Source organism: Electrona antarctica (assembly GCF_951216825.1).
Source record: "Electrona antarctica genome assembly, chromosome: 24".
Taxonomy (NCBI): domain Eukaryota; kingdom Metazoa; phylum Chordata; class Actinopteri; order Myctophiformes; family Myctophidae; genus Electrona; species Electrona antarctica.
Window position 1 is genome coordinate 7,787,213 of NC_136803.1, and position 22,500 is coordinate 7,809,712.

At 47.4% G+C, this 22,500-nt stretch overlaps 2 protein-coding genes across 2 annotated transcripts in view; one reads left to right on the forward strand and one right to left on the reverse strand.

Moving 5' to 3' along the window:
• Nucleotides 1-2,271: 2,271 nt before the first annotated feature.
• LOC306917668 (myosin light chain 3, skeletal muscle isoform-like) overlaps nucleotides 2,272-22,500 on the reverse strand; it is a 407,220-nt gene continuing 386,991 nt past the window's right edge. The window contains exon 6 of the mRNA XM_079495958.1: nucleotides 2,272-2,281. The gene's annotated coding sequence lies outside the window, so the exon portion shown is untranslated. The remainder of the gene's footprint in view (nucleotides 2,282-22,500) is intronic.
• On the forward strand, nucleotides 2,790-19,824 carry LOC306917204 (double-stranded RNA-specific editase 1-like; the record flags this gene model as incomplete). The annotated part of the gene is made up of 11 exons (XM_079495336.1): nucleotides 2,790-2,799; nucleotides 3,979-4,328; nucleotides 5,841-6,170; nucleotides 6,549-6,884; nucleotides 7,559-7,673; nucleotides 10,623-10,791; nucleotides 12,596-12,750; nucleotides 15,174-15,381; nucleotides 16,504-16,688; nucleotides 17,887-18,065; nucleotides 19,648-19,824. The coding sequence occupies 11 exons, from the start codon at nucleotides 2,790-2,792 to the stop codon at nucleotides 19,822-19,824; spliced, it is 2,214 nt and encodes a 737-aa protein (XP_079351462.1).

Genomic DNA, 22,500 nt, shown 5'->3' on the forward strand with positions numbered 1-22,500 from the left:
GCAGCCGGCAGCCGTAGGTTGCTTATTACAGCCGTAGGTTGCTTATTGCCGTCGTGAGTTGCTTATTACAGCCGTGGGTTGCTTATTACAGCCTTGGGTGCTTATTACAGCCGTGGGTTGCTTATTACAGCCTTTGGGTTGCTTATTACAGCCGTAGGTTGCTTATTACAGCCGTAGGTTGCTTATTACAGCCGTAGGTTGCTTATTGCCGTCGTGAGTTGCTTATTGCAGCCGTAGGTTGCTTATTACAGCCGTAGGTTGCTTATTACAGCCTTGGGTTGCTTATTACAGCCGTGGGTTGCTTATTACAGCCGTAGGTTGCTTATTGCCGTCGTGAGTTGCTTATTGCAGCCGTAGGTTGCTTATTACAGCGGTAGGTTGCTTATTACAGCCGTAGGTTGCTTATTACAGCCTTGGGTTGCTTATTACAGCCGTAGGTTGCTTATTACAGCCTTGGGTTGCTTATTACAGCCGTAGGTTGCTTATTCCAGCCGTAGGTTGCTTATTACAGCCGTAGATTGCTTATTACAGCGTAGGTTGCTTATTACAGCCGTAGGTTGCTTATTGCCGTCGTGAGTTGCTTATTACAGCCGTGGGTTGCTTATTACAGCCTTGGGTTGCTTATTACAGCCGTGGGTTGCTTATTACAGCCTTGGGTTGCTTATTACAGCCGTAGGTTGCTTATTACAGCCGTAGGTTGCTTATTACAGCCGTAGGTTGCTTATTGCCGTCGTGAGTTGCTTATTGCAGCCGTAGGTTGCTTATTACAGCCGTAGGTTGCTTATTACAGCCTTGGGTTGCTTATTACAGCCGTGGGTTGCTTATTACAGCCGTAGGTTGCTTATTGCCGTCGTGAGTTGCTTATTGCAGCCGTAGGTTGCTTATTACAGCGGTAGGTTGCTTATTACAGCCGTAGGTTGCTTATTACAGCCTTGGGTTGCTTATTACAGCCGTAGGTTGCTTATTACAGCCTTGGGTTGCTTATTACAGCCGTAGGTTGCTTATTCCAGCCGTAGGTTGCTTATTACAGCCGTAGGTTGCTTATTACAGCCGTGGTTGCTTATTACAGCCTTGGGTTGCTTATTGCAGCCGTGGGTTGCTTATTACAGCCGTGGGTTGCTTATTACAGCCGTAGGTTGCTTATTACAGCCGTGGGTTGCTTATTACAGCCGTGGGTTGCTTATTGCAGCCGTGGGTTGCTTATTACAGCCGTAGGTTGCTTATTACAGCCGTAGGTTGCTTATTGCAGCCGTAGATTGCTTATTACAGCCGTAGGTTGCTTATTACAGCCGTGGGTTGCTTATTGCAGCCGTGGGTTGCTTATTGCAGCCGTAGAATGCTTATTACAGCCGTAGGTTGCTTATTGCCGTCGTGAGTTGCTTATTGCATAATAATTAAATAAATGAATATATGCATAATCATTAAATGCATGAATATATGCATAATAATTAAATACATGAATATATGCATAATAATTAAATACATGAATATATGCATAATAATTAAATACATGAATATATGCATAATAATTAAATACATGAATATAGGCATTATAATTGCAACCGTAGGTTTAGGTTGCATTAAACCTGAATATAACCTGAATATAATTTTTTTTTTCATATGAACCACTAGCTGTGTTTGTTTCAGAAACATATCCGGGTCTTGCAGGGTTAAGCAGACATGGTTCATGTTGCAGGTTAAGCAGACATGGTTCATGTTGCAGGTTAAGCAGACATGGTTCATGTTGCAGGTTAAGCAGACATGGTTCATGTGACTGATGTTAAAGGGTATAAGACCACTTTTTTAGAGGTTTGGGTTGTTTTCTTACCTTATTATGGGCAAACTAGTCCATTCCATGAGTTATTTCGCTCCGTTGTGTTGTTTATTAGAATTTGAGGAATAAGCTTTTAGCACATGAACCAACGCAACAAAAGCTGATTCTGACAGTTTATGACACCAGGAAAACTCATACGGTTTTATTTTCGTCTTTTAAGATAGATTTATAAAGTTACTATTTTAGTCGGAGATAGACTGAAGCAGTGCTACGGCGTTCCCAACTCTCGCGGGTCGTCTTGCAAGGTTTTGTTTGTAAACAGAAGTCTCCACGCTGTTTGAGATGCATCCAGCTGCAGCCTCGCATATGAGTAGTCCCAGACACAGACACTTTACACACTTCTTCTAAAGTGTCTTCTAAAGTGTCTCCCTCAAACACGTCCATTGTGTATGTTTTTAGTGACAAGCGGACGAGATCAAATCTATGTGTTTACATCCCCGTCATTTCCAATAAGGAGTGGTGTACAATTTTGGTCCAATCAGATCGTTTTTCACAGCAGTGATTCGGTCGGTGTAGGCATACCTACCGGATCTTCTTTCTACACAAATTAGTCAAAACAAGACAAAGTTGACATTTTTTATTAAAATAAAACCGTATGAGTTTTCCTGGTGTCATAAACTGTCAGAATCAGCTTTTGTTGCGTTGGTTCATGTGCTAAAAGACTGACTTTGAGAGCTGTTTCCCTGTTACAATGGAAGTCAATGAGCGACTTTTTTTATTTCTCAAATTTCTAATAAACAACACAACGGAGCGAAATAACTCATGGAATGGACTAGTTTGCCCATAATAAGGTAAGAAAACAACCCAAACCTCTAAAAAAAGTGGTCTTACCCTTTAAGCAGACGGTTCATGTTGGTACCATGGAGGTACCTGGTGGTACCATGGTGTTGGTGGTTCAGTGACTTATGTTGGTATTAAATATTTCCGTCTCTTCGCAGGTATCAACAGTACAGCAATGACAGAAGGTATGTAGCTGTCTGTCTGTCTGTCTGTCTGTCTGTCCCTGTCCCTGTCCCTGTCCCTGTCCCTGTCTCTGTCTCTGTCTCTGTCTCTGTCTCTGTCTCTGTCTCTGTCTCTGTCTCTCTCTCTCTCTCTCTCTCTCTCTCTCTAAAAATGGCCAATCCTGCAAACTTTGGAAGCCAATGTTAGCCAATTAGGATGGAATATGAAATATCGGACAGATCCTTGTAGATCACATGACTATAGAGATAGTGTGTGACGATTTGCGGGATTTCTGGACAGAATCTGGAGGAGAAAATCAATTAATGTGCAAAAGTCGGCCTCCTGGTGGCGCTATAAAATGCAGGTCAAAGGTTTGTCCTTGGCCTCTAGGGGGTGTGCATGCAACGCTTCATGCAGATCGGTGCAGTTATAGGTGTAAATGTGGAGTCTGCCTCATGGTGGCGCTATAACAGGCCATTCTGGAACATTCGGGGCAGAGGTTTTGTCGTTGGCATCCAGGGAGTGTGTGTGCAAGCCATGTCATTTCAGTCAGCTTGGACCCTAATATTAATAACATTTACAGGACGAGGAACTGTTAAGTTAATAGTTACATTTACAGGATAAGGAATCAGTTTAATGTAACATTTACGAGGTCCGGTTGTAAGTAAGTAAGTAAAGTTTATTTATAGAGGACCTTTCACAGACACAAAGTGCTTTAACAACAATAAAAGTATAAAACAAGTGAATAATAGTCAATAAAACCGATCAAGAACTAAATCACTAATAAAGTAACACAAAATAGACAAAATAGAGTTAAAATAAAGCAATCAACAACGTTGTAATATAGCACAAACTTTGGCTTGTTACTAGTCCTACATACTTACACCTAGAAACCCCATTCAAACCTATTGAGGTTCATCTTACGGTGGACATGTTTGCCTTAAAAGGAATCTTTGAAATGTTTCATAGTTTTAGAAATATAGTGCTTTCACATTTATAATGGGGCTCAATGGCAGATGTTGGCACGTCAAAAAAATACTTTCACCTAGAAACTCCATTCACACTTTTTATAATGCAGCTTACTGTGGAGACACACGCTGGTACTTTTTACTTTGAAACGTTTTGTAGTTTCTGAGTTATTTAACTTAAACGCCCAATGCATTCTCTAAGTGAACTCTTTCTGTTCTGGACTGACCCTGCAGGCTCCGCCTCCTGCAGCCCCGCCGTCAAGGAGAACCGCAACCTGTTGTCGGAGCTGGGCGTGGTCCAGGTGGGCGTGGCCAAGTGGGACATGGTCCAGGTGGGCGTGGCCAAGCGGGGAGCGGCCCAGGTGGGCGTGGTGGCCAAGCGGCCAGGCGGGAAGAAGCGCCCTCTAGAGGAGGGCAACAACGGACGACACCACCACGCCTACAAGCCCAGGAAGCGGAGGAAGGCCCCCGCGCCGCCCCAGAGCGCCCTGGCGCAGCTCAACGAGGCCCGGCCGGGCCTGCAGTACCGCGTGCTGTCCAGGAGGGGGCCCGTGCACGCGCCCGTCTTCGTCATGGAGGTGGAGGTACTTCCTTAAACCCATTTAGACCTCAGGGAGATTCTAAAAAATACAAAAAAGGCTTTTAAATCTTAACAGTTTTCTGAAAAACCCTATGTTTCTATGTCAGTGGTTCTGAAAGGGTTAAAACCCTATGTTTCTATTTCTATGTAAGTGGTTCTGAAAGGGTTAAAACCCTATGTTTCTATTTCTATGTAAGTGGTTCTGAAAGGGTTAAAACCCTATGTTTCTATGTCAGTGGTTCCCTCACCCCCCCCCCCCCCAGAAGCAAAGATATATATATAGAAGTTCAAAACGTTCGCTCTGAAAGAATATAATATTCAAAGATTTGCGCCACATTTTCACAATCTTTCAAAATTAGCAGATCTACAAGCGTAGGCGTGTGCACGAAAACGAGCACACACGCAACAAATTCACGGGACCGCGCTCACGCAAATACGCTTGCGTTGTTGCACCGCTACTTCTCCGCGCAAAAACGCAGGTCTCATAGAGCTCCGAAGTCCTGACGTCACTGCCCTCTACTACCAGTAGAGGGCAGTGAGCGCCATGGTTCATGTATGTTTTTATAAGCATTGTACTCTCCATAGGGGGATTTTAGATCGCCTCATATAAGAACTGTGTTTGAAAAATAAACCGATCACCCGGGCCTTTTCACTCATATAGATATGAAGCATCGACTGAAGGTGGAAATGTACAAATATACCCAAAGAGTAACAAAATAAGCGTTAGAAACGAGCCAAACAACCCAGAGACTACATTTCCGGGTAGGCTGCTTCTGCCCGCAGCCCGTCGCACAACAGAAACTGAACGTTAATTACGTTTATTTTTATTTTTATTTTATTGATATATAATGTATCGTGGTTAGTACGAGTCGAGTCACGACCAGCTGAGCTTACGTCAACGAGGAATCTCAGGAACGCAATATGTTGACAGCTGGGCGTGACGTATATGCTCAGCGACATTGCATTCATAGTTTCAAGGCTTTTGCGGTCACATTAATTCCATTTTCTCTAGAAACTGGCTGTATCAAATATGAATGGACATCATTAACGACGCACAGCCACTCCCCTGACAGAAACGCCGAGGTGGTCGGTTTATTTTTCAAACACAGTTCTTATATGAAGCGACCTAAAATCGCCGTTTGGGGATCTCAATGCAAATAAACAAATACATGAACCTGGAGATTGACGACCTCTACTGAAAGTGACGTCAGACTTCGGAGCTTTATTGAACCATAGGCGTGTTTTATCGCTCCCCGTTTGCAAGGCCCTTAAAACCCATTCTGGGCGGGAACCCCTTTTGGTGTTTTAAGCATTATGTTATGCTTTAGCTATTGAAAAATAGCAGATCTACAAGCTCTAGAGCTTGGAGATCTGAAAAATCGAAGAACGACTGACATAGAAACATAGCTTTTTCAGAAAACTGTCAGGATGTAGAAGACATTTTTTAGAATCTGATCTCAGGTCAAAATGGGTTAATGCTTCCTATGTGTCAACGGTGTTGATTGACATCCGTCAGGTGAGCGGTCAGGTGTTCCAGGGCGTCGGCTCCACCAAGCAGAAGGCCAAGCTGGACACTGCGCAGCGCGCTCTGCGCTCCGTGGTCTCCGTGGTCTCCGTCCCTGCAGTGCTCCCCCCCACCGCCGCCTCTGGGGCACGCCGAGGAGCCGCCGGCGCCACATCGCTGTCGGCGGAGCTGTCCGCCGACTACACCTCCGACCAGCTGGCCGCCTTCGCCGACCACGCCCTCTTCAGGGGCTTTGACGGACCCCCGGGCCCGGCGGGGCCAGAGGACGGACCCCCGGGCCCGGCGCCGCTGGCCTCCGCCGTCCCGAACGGCATCGCCCAGGTAGGCCAGTCACCATCACACATTTAATCACACGATAAGTTCTCACACAAATTAATGCAATTAAACGCCATCGCCCAGAGCAGCAGCAAACTGGGTGGCTAGGCTAGCTAGTGTCTTGGGACATTTGTGGTCGTAGTGACTACATCTGTCATTACATAGTGTGTAATCATATGTTTTTTCAGAGATTTTCTTAGTTTTAAGGGTAACTGTTGTATAATTGCAATATTCTGCGTTGCTTTCGGAACTCTCCCTGCGGGCTCGTTCCTGCAGCATCGCAGGCGTGCGTTAATGACGTTAAACCACACCCCCTCTCGTGTAATAATGCTTAGATCTAGTGCCCCTAATTGCCCGTTAACTCCTCTTCCTCTTTTCACGCAGTGCTACGACGCCCAGGTTCCGTTGGCCCGCCCCCCGGCCTCCTTGGACTCCTCCCCCTGCCCCAGGAACCCCGTGGCCGTCCTCAACGAGCTGCGTCCGGGTCTCCGCTACCGGCTGGTGTCGGAGCGCGGCGACGGCCACGCCAAGAGCTTTGTGATGGCGCTGGCGGCCGACGATGGCACTGGGCGGAGCTTCCAGGGCTCCGCCCGCAACAAGAGGCGGGCCAAGGCACGCGCCGCGCAAGCCGCGCTCTGCGCCCTCTTCGGCCTGCGGCCCGACAGCCATCTGTCCACACAGGCCACACCCAGCGGAGGACTACAGCTACACCTGCCTCAGGTAAACACACAGGCCACGCCCAGCCGAGGACTACAACTACACCTGCCTCAGGTAAACACACAGGCCACGCCCAGCCGAGGACTACAACTACACCTGCCTCAGGTAAACACACAGGCCACGCCCAGCGGAGGACTACAGCTACACCTGCCTCAGGTAAAATCACAGGCCACGCCCAGCCGAGGACTACAACTACACCTGCCTCAGGTAAACACACAGGCCACGCCCAGAGGAGGACTACAACTACACCTGCCTCAGGTAAACACAGCCGAGGACTACAACTACACCTGCCTCAGGTAAACACACAGGCCACGCCCAGAGGAGGACTACAACTACACCTGCCTCAGGTAAACACACAGGCCACGCCCAGAGGAGGACTACAACTACACCTGCCTCAGGTAAACACACAGGCCACGCCCAGCCGAGGACTACAACTACACCTGTGTGGTTCTGCGTGTCTGGTTGAAATGCACTGTTTACATGATGGCTTAAACACACACACACACACACACACACACACACACACACACACACACACACACACACACACACACACACACACCATTCAGTCAACATCTGGTTCCGGTCGCGGCGTTTTGGATCTTCACAATAAGTGTTGAACGGCAGAGATATCGTGACATATAGTATATTAATTGGTTAATGGGTTTCTTCCTCAGGTGCTGGCGGACGCCGTCTCCCGTCTGGTCGTGGACAAGTTCAGCGAGCTGACGGACAACCTCTCGTCTCCACACGCACGGCGGAAGGTCCTGGCCGGCGTTGTCATGACTACAGGTATGTATGTCGTTGCTGTCAGCCAATCACCTCATGACTACAGATATGTATGTCGTTGCTGTCGGCCAATCACCTCATGACTACAGGTATGTATGTCGTTGCTGTCGGCCAATCACCTCATGACTACAGGTATGTATGTCGTTGCTGTCGGCCAATCACCTCATGACTACAGGTATGTATGTCGTTGCTGTCGGCCAATCACCTCATGACTACAGGTATGTATGTCGTTGCTGTCGGCCAATCACCAGTAGAGCTCTGCTCACTTCAGACACCACCCCAGCCCCCCCCCCCCTCCACCTTCTGATCAGAGAGGCTCTAATACTTGTGAATTTATGCCTGCTAAATAAGCTCTGCTCGGACTGCTCCTGCACTGCTGATGCACTGCTATTTTATCCCTATGGGGGTTTAGCTTAACCCATTTAGGCCTGAAAAAAAACGTCTCCTAAATCCTGACAGTTTTCTGAAATACCTATGTTTCTAGGCCTTTCTATCACTCAATATTTCATGTCAAGGACCCCAAACATTATCTGTAATTGGCCTGCGACCTAACCTGACTCCGCCAGATGGGGCAGCAGAGAGTACACTGGGTTCCCCCCTCCTGCTCCCATCTGGGAACTCTCAGGCAGACTTGATGCCCGGCCACAAAACGGCCTGGCCAATCAGCGGCAGCTAGAGGCGGGATCAAGGCAGCACTGTGTATGCAGTCAGGTTACCTGCGACCCCCATCTGAAAATATGTTGTTCCAGGGACCTCCCCCAGAAGAGTACAGTACTCTGTACTCTCTACAGTACTCTGTACTGTACAGTACTCTGTACTCTCTACAGTACTCTGTACTGAGCTCTGGGAGATATTCAATCAATCAATCAGTGCTTTATTTCAGACCCAGAGAGATCCACATCACAGAAGAATAAAATACATAAAACGATCACACAAAGTACATTACAGAAAGAATACATAGAAATACAAGTTTTCAATGTCTAAAACATGCAGGTTCGCCAGTGCTTCCACAATGTGGAAGAGAATCTAGACACCAATATTAGTCACAGCAGTAATGATGTCATTATCTGACTTTGCTCTGCACATACATTTATACATCAAGTTTCTTAAAACTTCAAAGCAAAGTTTCCATTTCATCTCATTGCAACTTTTCAGGAATAGAAAGCCTGCCGTTTCTATTAGCTTGGATTCCCCATCGATGATGTCACTGGTGGACGGGTTTCTGAACCGCCCACAGCCCTCCTATGAGACACAGACTGGTTTCTGAACCGCCCACAGCCCTCCTATGAGACACAAACTGGTTTCTGAACCGCCCACAGCCCTCCTATGAGACACAAACTGGTTTCTGAACTGTCCACAGCCCTCCTATGAGACACAGACTGGTTTCTGAACCGCCCACAGCCCTCCTATGAGACACAGACTGGTTTCTGAACCGCCCACAGCCCTCCTATGAGACACAGACTGGTTTCTGAACCGCCCACAGCCCTCCTATGAGACACAAACTGGTTTCTGAACCGCCCACAGCCCTCCTATGAGACACAGACTGGTTTCTGAACTGCCCACAGCCCTCCTATGAGACACAAACTGGTTTCTGAACCGCCCACAGCCCTCCTATGAGACACAGACTGGTTTCTGAACTGCCCACAGCCCTCCTATGAGACACAAACTGGTTTCTGAACCGCCCACAGCCCTCCTATGAGACACAGACTGGTTTCTGAACTGCCCACAGCCCTCCTATGAGACAGTACTCTGTACTGTACAGTACAGAGTACTGTAGAGAGTACAGAGTACTGTACAGTACAGAGTACTGTACAGTACATTTAACCCACATAGACCTGGCTATAGATTCTACAAATGTCTTATAAAGTTTTCTGAAAACCCAGTCAGTCGTTCTCAAACACGCGATTTTTCAAAAAATAGCAGATCTACAAGCTCGTAGCGCAGCACTCGGTGCCGCGCTACGAGCTTGTAGATCTGCTATTTTTCAACAGCAAAAGTATAACATAATGCTTTAAAACACCAAAAGGGGGTTCCTCCCGCCCAGAACGGGTTACCGCCAAGTTCAGCGTTATTCCAGTGTCACTCAGTCTCTCCTTATCGTGTTTAGTTCAAAGTTATTCCAGTGTCACTCAGTCTCTCCTTATCGTGTTTAGTTCAAAGTTATTCCAGTGTCACTCAGTCTCTCCTTATCGTGTTTAGTTCAAAGTTATTCCAGTGTCACTCAGTCTCTCCTTATCGTGTTTAGTTTAGCGTTATTCCAGTGTCACTCAGTCTCTCCTTATCGTGTTTAATTCAGCGTTATTCCAGTGTCACTCAGTCTCTCCTTATCGTGTTTAGTTTAGCGTTATTCCAGTGTCACTCAGTCTCTCCTTATCGTGTTTAGTTCAGCGTTATTCCAGTGTCACTCAGTCCATGGCTGAGGGAAGTAGGCCCCAAGTCCCCCCAGGCACAGCCCCCCCTCGAACAGGAGGGGAAGAAGAACAAAAATAATACAATATGCTGTATCACAGTATTGGCACCTTATCCTGGTTAATTGCCTGTGTCAGTTCGTTCATTTAACTTGCGTGTGGAGAGGGAAAGTAAAGGCCACGTTTGCGCGTGAAAATGCGCGAAAATGCGCCTGCATGATGCGCGTGCACGCGCATTTTTGCGGCGCGCGCTATGCGCGCGCACCCCCTACTAGACGCTCAGCCCCTGCGAGTGTAAAGTACTTCCCGCGGGCCTGACTCAGTCTCTCCTTATCGTGTTTAGTTTAGAGTTATTCCAGTGTCACTCAGTCTCTCCTTATCGTGTTTAGTTTAGCGTTATTCCAGTGTCACTCAGTCTCTCCTTATCGTGTTTAGTTTAGAGTTATTCCAGTGTCACTCAGTCTCTCCTTATCGTGTTTAATTCAGCGTTATTCCAGTGTCACTCAGTCTCTCCTTATCGTGTTTTCCGTGCGCGGTGCTGCAGGCGCGGACGTGACGGAGGCGCGGGTGGTGTGCGTGACCACGGGGTCAAAGTGCATCAGTGGCGAACACCTGAGCGACCGCGGCCTGGCGCTCAACGACTGCCACGCCGAGATCATCGCTCGTCGCTCCCTCGTCAGGTACCTCTACTCTCAGCTGGAGTGTTTCCTCAGGTGAGAAACGCTACTCAAATTATTATTACTAGCCCTTACCCGTTGTGAGATATTGCCCCCCCCCATAAATATATTTAATTGCCGCCTTGTGGCCGCAGGGGGTACTGTGCCCTGGGTGCGCATTTTTTATTCACTAATAAATTCATTATTCATTTATAATTTGTTAAATTGGAAAAAGGGCTTCGTTAAGACCTCCATATTATTATGGTCAATGCCTGTGTGAAAAGTGGGAGCGATTGGTGCCGGCGGTGAGGAGATATGGCGGTGTTTCTGACAGACAGACATTGACTTAATTATAGTATGATATGATTATTATCTCAATTTTTATCCCACGATTTTTGCAAACCCATTTTTTTTCACCCAAGTGTCAATCGAATCCACCCTTTGTCAGCCTTCTGATTGGTTCCTGACTGACCAACCAGCAGGCTCATTCTGCTGTGTTCCACCCTGGTTCCGCCTTGTTTACTGTATGTTGAATTTGCTAAAACATATTTTTTGGAAAAAACTTAAAAACAAACATGACATGCCCTGCAGTCACCTGTGATGTTCCTTTTTACTGACACCAAGTTTAAAATAAGAATTGAATTCATCCATCCATCCATCCATCTTCAACCGCTTATCCGTAGTCGGGTCGCGGGGGCAACAGCTCCACCAGAGTGCTCCAGACTTCCCTCTCCAGAGCAACATTAGAATTAGAATTAGCATGTGAATTGAATTCACAGAATATCAATATGAAGCAACTGAAAAACACCTTATTTCAATGGTGGATGGAGAGAGGGGATTTTTGTCCAACCACGAAACGGCAACCAATGGGTGCGAAGAGGGGCACAACCACGGGGGGAGACTTGACAAAGGGTGAATGATCTAATGTAATCCTGGGCGCTGCACTCCCTCTGCCAACCTGGGGGGTGCAGAGTCCAAGCCGCTTCTTGTCACCTGACAGGGGGGGAGTTTCCCCGGTTGGACGTGGCGCATGGAAGGAACACGTTATTCCAACCAGTTCCTTTCCCCTCCATCAGGCGCCCCGGCTGACTATTGAAAATTGTAGTAAATCATTTCTACTCCTCCCCCCCTGGAGGAGTAGAAATGATTTACTACAATTTTCAATTTAGGCAGTTATCAGACGCAAGAACAACAATACATCAAATACATAGAAATAGTCATGCAGGTTCACACTAAGAACCTGAAATCCGTCTAACAGTAGAATATCTGTACAGTGAAACTATGAGTCTACAGTATGGAGAGTGAAATTGACAATTGCTGTCACACGTTTTCAAATGTATAAAAAAAATCATTTGAAAAGAGCAGATCTACAAGATCACAATGTCACAATGCAACGCAATGCAACAATCATGTAATTATATCGTAGGATAGGACAGGGGAAGGCAACGGTCACTGGCATAATGTGAGAGAGAGGATTTTTGGTAAATTATTTAAAAACTAAAAACGTAGTCAAATAAATAAAGTCCCTCACATTTTAATGTAAATTACATCCCGCACATATATGTGGACATTTATTTCAATTAATCAATTGCTTATAATTAAAGCTATATAGCCGCATAAATGTACTTGTTTTGCACAATGAAAGGTGACAACAAGTCTGTGTGTGTGTGTGTGTGTGTGTGTGTGTGTGTGTGTGTGTGTGTGTGTGTGTGTGTGTGTGTGTGTGTGTGTGTGTGTGTGTGTGTGTGTGTGTGTGTGTGTGTGTGTGTGTGTGTGTGTGCGCGTGCGTGCGTGCGTGTACGCGTGCGTGTACGTGTGCGTGTACGCGTGCGTGCGTGCGTGCGTGCATGCGTGCGTGCAGCACCGACTCCCCCTCTCAGCGCAGCTCGGTGTTCCGGCGTCGTGACGACAGCCTGGGCTTCACGCTGAAGGACGACGTCCAGTTCCACCTCTACGTCTCCACCTCGCCCTGCGGAGACGCCCGCATCTTCTCCCCGCACGAAACCCACATGGAGGGTGAGAGGATTACACTGAAATAAACATCCTTACACAGTCTCTGTGTGCGTACGTCGGTACATGTGTGTGTGCGTGCGTGCGTGCGTGGGTGTACGGTTGTAATGCACGTAACTCGAGAACTGTTTGACCCACCGACTTCAAATTCGACACACGCGTTCCACACCCCCGCAGTGAGTGCAGTGCCCGGTATCGGTCGGACCCACGGTTCTCCAGAACCACCTCTGCTCAGGCTCTGCCAGTGGGCCTAATGAGGCCAACTCCTTTCACCTGTGCAATTTCCAGCCTCTGCCGCAGCCAATTGAGGCTCAACCAATCAGGCTCTGCCAGTGGGCCGAATTGATTGTCAAGTACACTTTTCAGTTTGCAGTCTTCACACACAGGCACATACACAGATCTCCATGTGGGACACCGGCTGACAGTTAAAACGGGTGCTATGACAACGTATATCATTACGATGCAACCAAGTTGCATCGTTCCCAAGCAGGCCGGTGGCCGACTGCGACGGCCACGTACAGGTCTAGTATACATAAACTAAACATCTTCTTAATTATTGTATTACTATCTATGATTTTAATCGTACCCCCTAGGCTAGGGTACGGCATCAGCCGTCTACAAACATGTTCGTGCCCCCAGTCCCCCCCCCCCCACCCCCACTCCATATGTGAAAGCGGCAACCGTCAAATTACCTTCTAGCATTGCTGCTATGTAGCGCCTCTGTCCCCACCAGCACCAGCTATGGGATTTTTACATCCAGGCTCCATTTATAAGGGAGATTTTCAAAGGCCTGTATCTCTAAAGCTCTGAGCGCTGTCCGGCATGGGGAGCCGTCGTGCATCCCGATGATTGTAAATCATTTGTGACTTTGTCTCACATCGTTGCCCCACTGCGGCGACTCACGAGTCACGACCGTATCAATCTGGCTATTAAATCGACGTATGATAAATAGTTTCTTTACAGAAACGACAGGTTTTATAAACATCATCATCCGACATGTTTTACCGCTTTTGTTCACATGCTAGTAGCGCTCGTTGGCTGTGGTTTGTTTGGTTAGCAACCGGGTTAGCCATTGCCTCGTGATTGACAACAACGTCATCCGCTTTCAAGGTTCAAGGTTAGCTTTATTGTCCCTTGCGGGAAATTGGTTTGCAGCCAGATAATAGTAAAACAAATACACATAACAAACAACATTCAATACAAGACTAAGATCTAAGAACAGGGCACTAGAGACAGAGAATTCATGACATTCAATAGTAGCAAAGTTAGCAAAAGTGCATTAGTGGCAATAAGTGCAAAGAGGCAAGAATAAAGTGCTATCTGCTGTTCAGCAGTTGAATAGCAGCCGGGACAAAGGATAGTTTGAACCGATTCGTCTTTGTAGTGGAGCACCCTCAGCCGATGACCTGAGGGCAACAGTTCAAATTCAGACTGAAGTGGGTGAGGAGACCCCGGGGCAGACCAAGGATCACGTCCCACTGGGAGGAGACCCCGGGGCAGACCAAGGATCACGTCCCACTGGGAGGAGACCCCGGGGCAGACCAAGGATCACGTCCCACTGGGAGGAGACCCCAGGGCAGACCAAGGATCACATCCCACTGGGAGGAGACCCCGGGGCAGACCAAGGATCACGCCTCACTGGGAGGAGACCCCGGGGCAGACCAAGGATCACGTCCCACTGGGAGGAGACCCCGGGGCAGACCAAGGATCACGTCCCACTGGGAGGAGACCCCAGGGCAGACCAAGGATCACATCCCACTGGGAGGAGACCCCGGGGCAGACCAAGGATCACGCCTCACTGGGAGGAGACCCCGGGGCAGACCAAGGATCACATCCCACTGGGAGGAGGCCCCGGGCAGACCAAGGATCACGTCCCACTGGGAGGAGACCCCGGGGCAGACCAAGGACCACGTCCCACTGGGAGGAGACCCCGGGGCAGACCAAGGATCACGTCCCACTGGGAGGAGACCCCAGGGCAGACCAAGGATCACATCCCACTGGGAGGAGACCCCGGGGCAGACCAAGGATCACGTCCCACTGGGAGGAGACCCCGGGGCAGACCAAGGATCACGTCCCACTGGGAGGAGACCCCGGGGCAGACCAAGGCGCAGTTGGAGGAAATACATCAACTCACTGGCCCAGCACTAATGTTGCTCTGGAGAGAGAAGTCTGGAGCTCTCTGGTGGAGCTGTTGCCCCCGCGACCCGACTACGGATAAGCGGTTGAAGATGGATGGTATGAACCAATCGCCTTAGACTGCCGCTTTGACAATGCCCATCCCATAAACTGCTGCCGTGGGGAGGGCTTTGTCTCCTACTGGAGACGATGAAATCAAATGATTGTCTCAGTAATATGCAATAATCTTCATGAACACAACACGCGTTATGGTCTGCGGTGAACGACTCCTGTCTTGTGTCTCCGTCCCATAGGCCAGGGGGACGGGCCCAACAGGAAGGCCCGCGGCCGGCTGCGCACCAAGATGGAGTCGGGGGAGGGGACGATCCCGGTGCGCTGCGGCGACGCCCTGCAGACCTGCGGCGACGCCCAGACCTGGGGCGACGCCCAGACCTGGGGCGACGCCCAGACCTGGGGCGGAGACAGACTGCTCACCATGTCCTGTAGCGACAAGATGGCCAGGTACTACATCACCCATAATGCACCTTGTCCTGTAGGTACTACATCACCCATGTTGCACCTTGTCCTGTAGGTACTACATCACCCATAATGCACCTTGTCCTGTAGGTACTACATCACCCATAATGCACCTTGTCCTGTAGCGACAATATGGCCAGGTACGCCTACATCACCCATAATGCACCTTGTCCTGTAGTGACAAGATGGCCAGGTACTACATCACCCATAATGCACCTTGTCCTGTAGTGACAAGATGGCCAGTACTACATCACCCATAATTATAGGCCTACTATTGGTATTTCACACAGGTGTTGCCAAATAACTAATTATGAGAGAGAGAGAGAGAGAGAGAGAGAGAGAGAGAGAGAGAGAGAAGCCGTTCCCACTTCAGATAAGAGAGAATTGACAAATATAAAGCACTCTGATGTTACTCACAACACTAAAACATTCCAGGTGATTAAAACGTGACTAAAACTAAATGGAAACTATTAAAAAAAACTCGAAATTTGCTGCCAAAACCAACACTGTGTCCAACAGGTGGAACGTGGTGGGGTTCCAGGGAGCGTTGCTCACAGTAATAATAGTGATCTCCAACTGGTGGAACGTGGTGGGGTTCCAGGGCGCGTTGCTCACAGTCATAATAGTGATCAACAGGTGGAACGTGGTGGGGTTCCAGGGAGCGTTGCTCACAGTAATAATAGTGATCAACAGATGGAACGTGGTGGGGTTCCAGGGAGCGTTGCTCACAGTAATAATAGTGATCAACAGGTGGAACGTGGTGGGGTTCCAGGGAGCGTTGCTCACACTAATAATAGTGATCCTCTCCAGGTGGAACGTGGTGGGGTTCCAGTGCGCGTTGCTCACAGTAATAATAGTGATCCTCTCCAGGTGGAACGTGGTGGGGTTCCAGGGAGCGTTGCTCACAGTAATAATAGTGACCAACAGGTGGAACGTGGTGGGGTTCCAGGGAGCATTGCTCACAGTAATAATAGTGATCCTCTCCAGATGGAACGTGGTGGGGTTCCAGGGAGCGTTGCTCACAGTAATAATAGTGATCCTCTCCAGGTGGAACGTGGTGGGGTTCCAGGGAGCATTGCTCACAGTAATAATAGTGATCCTCTCCAGGTGGAACGTGGTGGGGTTCCAGGGAGCGTTGCTCAGCCACTTCACGGAGCCTCTGTACTTCAGCAGCATCATCCTGGGCAGTCTGTACCACTCCCAGCACCTCTCCAGGGCCATGTACCAGAGGATCTGCTGCCCCCTGGAGGGCCTGCCGTGCGCCTACACGCTGCACAGGCCTCTGCTCAGCGGTGAGTGACGCGCACACATGCACGCACGCACGCACGCAGCCACACACGAAAAAATGTAGTCTCTGTGACACATCTAGTGGTCACAATCTGCATTCAAATTTTTGCCTAGAATCTTTGTCATTGGTCGATGTGCCTGTCTACTCCCTGATTGGTTAGTCATTTCTGCAAGGGTTTTTTTTTCAACCAATGTTTTTTGAGTGGTGTAAACCACTCCTACGACTGGCTTTGTTAGTTTACGTGTCTGTCTGTCTGTCTGTCTGTCTGTCTGTCCGTCTGTTCGTACCAAAAAATGAGCATGGTTGCTATGGTCACCCAGTTCACACGGGTGTGATTTCATTACGTCAGACATTACGTCAGACCACAGCTGATCAGGCTATATAATACCTTACACCACTCAGTTCACACGGGTGTGATTTTTTTTTAACCAATGACAAAGCTTCTAGGAACATATCTTTGAATACAGATTGCGGCCCCTAGATGTGTCACAGAGACTAGATTTTATTTCGGAGCGTTTTACTCATCGCTGGCTGACAAAACAAACAAAAAAAAGATCATTAAAATGTTTGCATATTATTGCTTAAAAGTATCAATACTGCAATGTATAGAAATACACTCTCTTACCAGTGAAAGTCCAGAATATCTGCCAATACTGACCGATTCCGATATTATGCAGAGGACCACAATGGAAACAAGCCTAGGCCCTAGGCTAGGGGCTGATTGGCCACAAGTACACACATTAAATGTGGAAAAATGTAAAGCTTATTTTTGAGTGGTGTAAACCACTCCTACAACTGGCTTTGTTAGTTTGTGCGCAAAAAATTAGCACGGTTGTTATGGTCACCCAGTTCACACGGGTGTGATTTCATTACGTCAGACATTAAGACATTACGTCAGACCACAGCTGATCAGACTATATAAGACCTTACACCACTCAGTTCACACGGGTGTGATTTTTACTTAAGATTTTACATCATATTTGATTTGCCTTTTGTTCTAGACTAGAGATACTAGACACTTTAGATTTATATTGAACTCATTTATGTTTTGTTTTTTTGCTGGTGAAAACCGATGAAATAATCAGGATTGTACTTAATATATCATGACATACTCATTATTTACCCCACTGTGTGTGTGTGTGTGTGTGTGTGTGTGTGTTGTGCGTGCGTGCGTGCGTGCGTGCGTGCGTGCGTGCGTGCAGGTATCAGTAACATGGAGGCCAGACAGCCAGGCAAGGCTCCAGGGTTCAGTGTGAACTGGACTCTGGGAGATCACAGCCTGGAGGTCATCGATGCCGCCACAGGCAAAGACGACCTGGGACGGCCGTCCAGGCTGAGCAAGCACGCCCTCTACAGGCGCTGGACGAGACTGCACTGCAAGGTACCGTAACCCATCATCATCATCATCCTTCGAGTGCCCTCGAGATCTGCGACACAAGCTGCTTCCACTGGTCTCTGTCGCTCATGGCCACACCCAAGTTCATTCACAGTCAGTCCTGTGTCCCTGCTCAGAACATCTGGAGATGTGAGAGGTCTTGTTCCTCGTGATGGGCAGGGTAGTCTCCGCAGAAGAATATCCAAAATGACCATGGTCTTTTTCTCTGTGGTAGTGTCCAGCACCCTCAGCCATAGAGTAAGACAGAGTTACGTCTTTTTTTTTAACTTTTTATATTTTTTATCCCATGATTTTGCAACCCATTTTTTGTTGTTGTTGTTGAGCTGGTCATTTTAAAAGTAGCTCTCAAGTCCAAAAAGTGTGGGCACCCCTGATTTAGATCATATAGATCTATAGATCATATACAGTAGATCACCTCTGATCTATAGATCACCTCTGACCTCACATGTGTGTGTGTGTGTGTGTGTGTGTGTGTGTGTGTGTGTGTGTGTGTGTGTGTGTGTGTGTGTGTGTGTGTGTGTGTGTGTGTGTGTGTGTGTGTGTGTGTGTGTGTGTGTGTGTGTCAGTCAGCTCTCGTTCAAAACTCACATCACAGCTGTCACTTGATCCTGCAGGTTCACACTCTATAACATACGACGAATTAGACCGTTCGTCACCCAGGAATCAGCCCAGCTCCTAATCCAGACAACAGTCTTGTCAAAACTCGACTATTGTAACGCCCTCCTTACTGGCCTACCGGCATGTGCACTTAAGCCTCTCCAACTGATCCAAAATGCCGCAGCTCGCTTGGTCTTCAACCAGCCAAAATTCTCACATGTCTCCCCCCTGCTCCGCTCCCTCCACGGGCTCCCGGTCGCTGCCCGCACAGAATACAAAACCCTGATGCTGGCATTCAAAGCAACCAGAGGTATGGCTCCCCCATATCTTGCAAGTATGATTGAACCCTACAAACCCTCCCGCGCACTCAGATCAGCCAATGCAGGGAAGCTGGAAGTACCCTCACTAAAAACGCTGAGACAACACTCCACACGTCCCAAACTCTTCTCCCTTCTGGCTCCAAAACTGTGGAATGCACTCCCCGTTGCAGTCAGAACTGCAGCATCACTCCCAATCTTCCGCCGTAGTCTGAAAACCCACCTTTTCAGACTCCACCATGGCCCATAGCACTTACCCTACCCCCTTAGACAGCACTTTTTAGACTTAGATAGCATTTGATACAGACTTATAGCATGTTATGTAGACAGCACAATAATTGCATTGTATGTAGTCATAGCACTTCATAGTATATATGTACAGCATAGTATAGTATATATGTATAGTTTATATGTACAGTGTCATTATATAGATATGAACTTCTAGCTACGTTCTTAGCTTACGCATGTTTCTTGATAAATGCTTTTTATATATGTGATGTATTCCCATGCTTTTGTTCTTGCTTAATGTAAATCGCTCTGGATTAAGAGCGTCTGCTAAATGCCTAAATTGTAAAATTGTAAATTGTGTGTGTGTGCGCGCGCGCGCGCGCGTGCGTGCGTGCGTGCGTGCGTGCGTGCGTGCGTGCGTGTAGTTGTCGTCCACTCTGAGGGTCCAGACTCCGGCCACGCCCCCCGCCACCACGTACCGCGACGCCAAGCAGGCGGTGAGGCAGTACCACGACGCCAAGCGGGTTCTGACCCACGCCTTCCACCAGGCTGGCCTCGGAGCCTGGGTGAGGAAACCCCTGGAGCTGGACACCTTCTGCTGACCTCCTGGACCCCTTCTGCTGACCTCCTGGACCCCTGGACACCTTCTGCTGACCTCCCGAAGACCTTCTGCTGACCTCCTGGAGACCCTTCTACCTGACCTCCTGAACCCCTGGAGAGCAGGACACCTTCTCCGCTCCCTCCATTGGCTCCCGGTCGCTGCCCGCACAGAATACAAAACTCTGATGTTGGCATTCAAAGCAACCAAAGGTATGGCTCCCCCAAATCTCGCAAGTCTGATCGAACCCTACAAACCCTCCCGCTCGCTCAGATCAGCCAACGCAGGGAAGCTGGAAGTACCTTCACTAAAAACGCCGGGACAACGCTCCACACGTCCCAAACTCTTCTCCCGTCTGGCTCCAAAACTATGGAATGCACTTCCCATCACAATCAGAACTGCAGACTCACTCCCAACCTTCCGCCGTAGTCTGAAAACCCACCTCTTCAGACTCCATCATGGCCCGTAGCACTTACCCTACCCGCTTAGATAGCACTTTATGTAGACTTAGATAGCATTTTATACAGACGTATAGCATGTTATGTATGTAGTCATAGCACTTTATAGTATATATCATATATGTATAGTATAATAGTATATAGTATATAGTATATAGTATAGTTTATATAGAGTTTCATTATATATTCCACTGTTACGTTCTTACGCATGTTTCATGATAACTACTTTATATGTATGTGATGTTACTGATGTATTGCCATGCTTTCTGTTCTTGCTTAAACTCTTTCATGTCAAGGACCCCCAAGTTGACACCAATTAGCCCGCGGACCCCCATTTGAAAATATATGCCAGGGACCCCCATATAGGAGAAGTTCTTTACGGCTCTAGCAGTGACTCTCAACCATTTTAATTTCAAGGACCCCCCAGTTTGACGTGCATTAGTCTACGGACCCCCCATTTAATGGCATTTCTGTCTCTGGGACCCCCAATTTATACTGTAAAATCAATGTTAATTTAACTCAGAGAGTGTACAAATGGAACCAAATTCACAAAAAGAATATGGGAAAAGTTTAATTTCATGTTGTAGGACCTTTACTCTCCTAATCATAAGCACTTCTCATTCACTACCTGAGTCCCCCCTAGGGGTCTGGGACCACCCCCCTAGGGGTCTGGGGACCCCCAGGAGCCTCCTGAGTCCCCTATGGGTCTGGGACCCCCCCTAGGGGTCTTGTTTTGGTTGTCGGGATATTTTTCATCACAGCTGGACTTGAAACATGGTGTGTTATTGTGGGAACAGAGACAACTGTCTGTTCAAAGACAACTGTCATTCCATGGTCTACTACAGAGACAACTGTCATTCCATGGTCTACTACAGAGACAACTGTCATTCCATGGTCTACTACAGAGACAACTGTCATTCCATGGTCTACTACAGAGACAACTGCATGTCATTCCATGGTCTACTACAGAGACAACTGTCATTCCATGGTCTACTAGAGAGACAACTGTCATTCCATGGTCTACTACAGAGACAACTGTACTAAAATCAGTCATTTTGACGGCAAAATACATTTTAGTCGACTAAATCACCTGTAGATTTAGTCGACTAAAATCATCTGATATTTAGTCGACTAAAATTAGACTAACACTAAATCATTCCGGGTGACTAAAATGTGAAATAAATCTGTAAATATGAAATAAATGCTTAAACATGTAGCTATAGGTGTAATGTCAGAGTCCACAGAAGACATGTACATATGAAATAAATGCTTAAACATGTAGCTAGGTGTAATGTTAGAGTCCACAGAAGACATGTAAATATGAAATAAATGCTTAAACATGTAGCTAGGTGTAATGTTAGAGACCACTGAAGACAATTTAATTGCACTAAAATAATGTGATTCTAGATGATTCTAGCCTACCAATTCAGGATATTGTTTACTAATGAATGACATTGTTTCGGTACTTTGGTGTTTAAACTTTAGCATTCCTACTTAATCTAGTGTAAACTGATCTATCCTCTCAAATGAAGGTGAAGTAGAACTAACCCAAGTAGCAATAGCGCCCCCCTCTGGGCTCAGGCACAGAGTTGGACAGGTCACTCATTTCAGTGCAGCTAGTTGCTCTCCCCGCCAGGGTTGCCATGTCCGCTTATTATAAGTGACCTCTCTGTAAAGTTTTCTGTAAATATTTGTATTTGCGGGTTGAGTTTGAGTTGAGTTTTTGGGCTTGTTTCCTACTGTTGTTTAAACCAGGGTTTCATTTTCAAGACAAGGACCCCCAAATTAATATATATTTGTCCGCGGACCCCCAACTCAAAACATGTATGGCAGAGTCTCAGGGACCCCATACAAGATTTGTGTTGTTAAAATGTTTAAAAAATATTCCACTTCCACTCCAATCTTCAAGATTTTATGTATGTATGTATTTGGTTAAAATGGGTAAGGTTTTAAAAAAGGCAAAAGCATGCTCTGTTGCACTGGCCTAAAAGTGGGTCCTCTAAAACTGCTTCAACTTCTGAGAATGTGTTTGGTTCATTAGCCACCAGATGGCATACCTTATAAGTATGTATGTATGTATGTCTGTATGTATGTAAGTATGTATGTATGTATGTATGTATGTATGTATTTAAAAGGGGAGCTTTTTTGTAAAATCCCAGCCTACAATACCTTTATATATTTAAAATCCAAAGTAAGGTTACCACTGGGGACTATGCAATGCA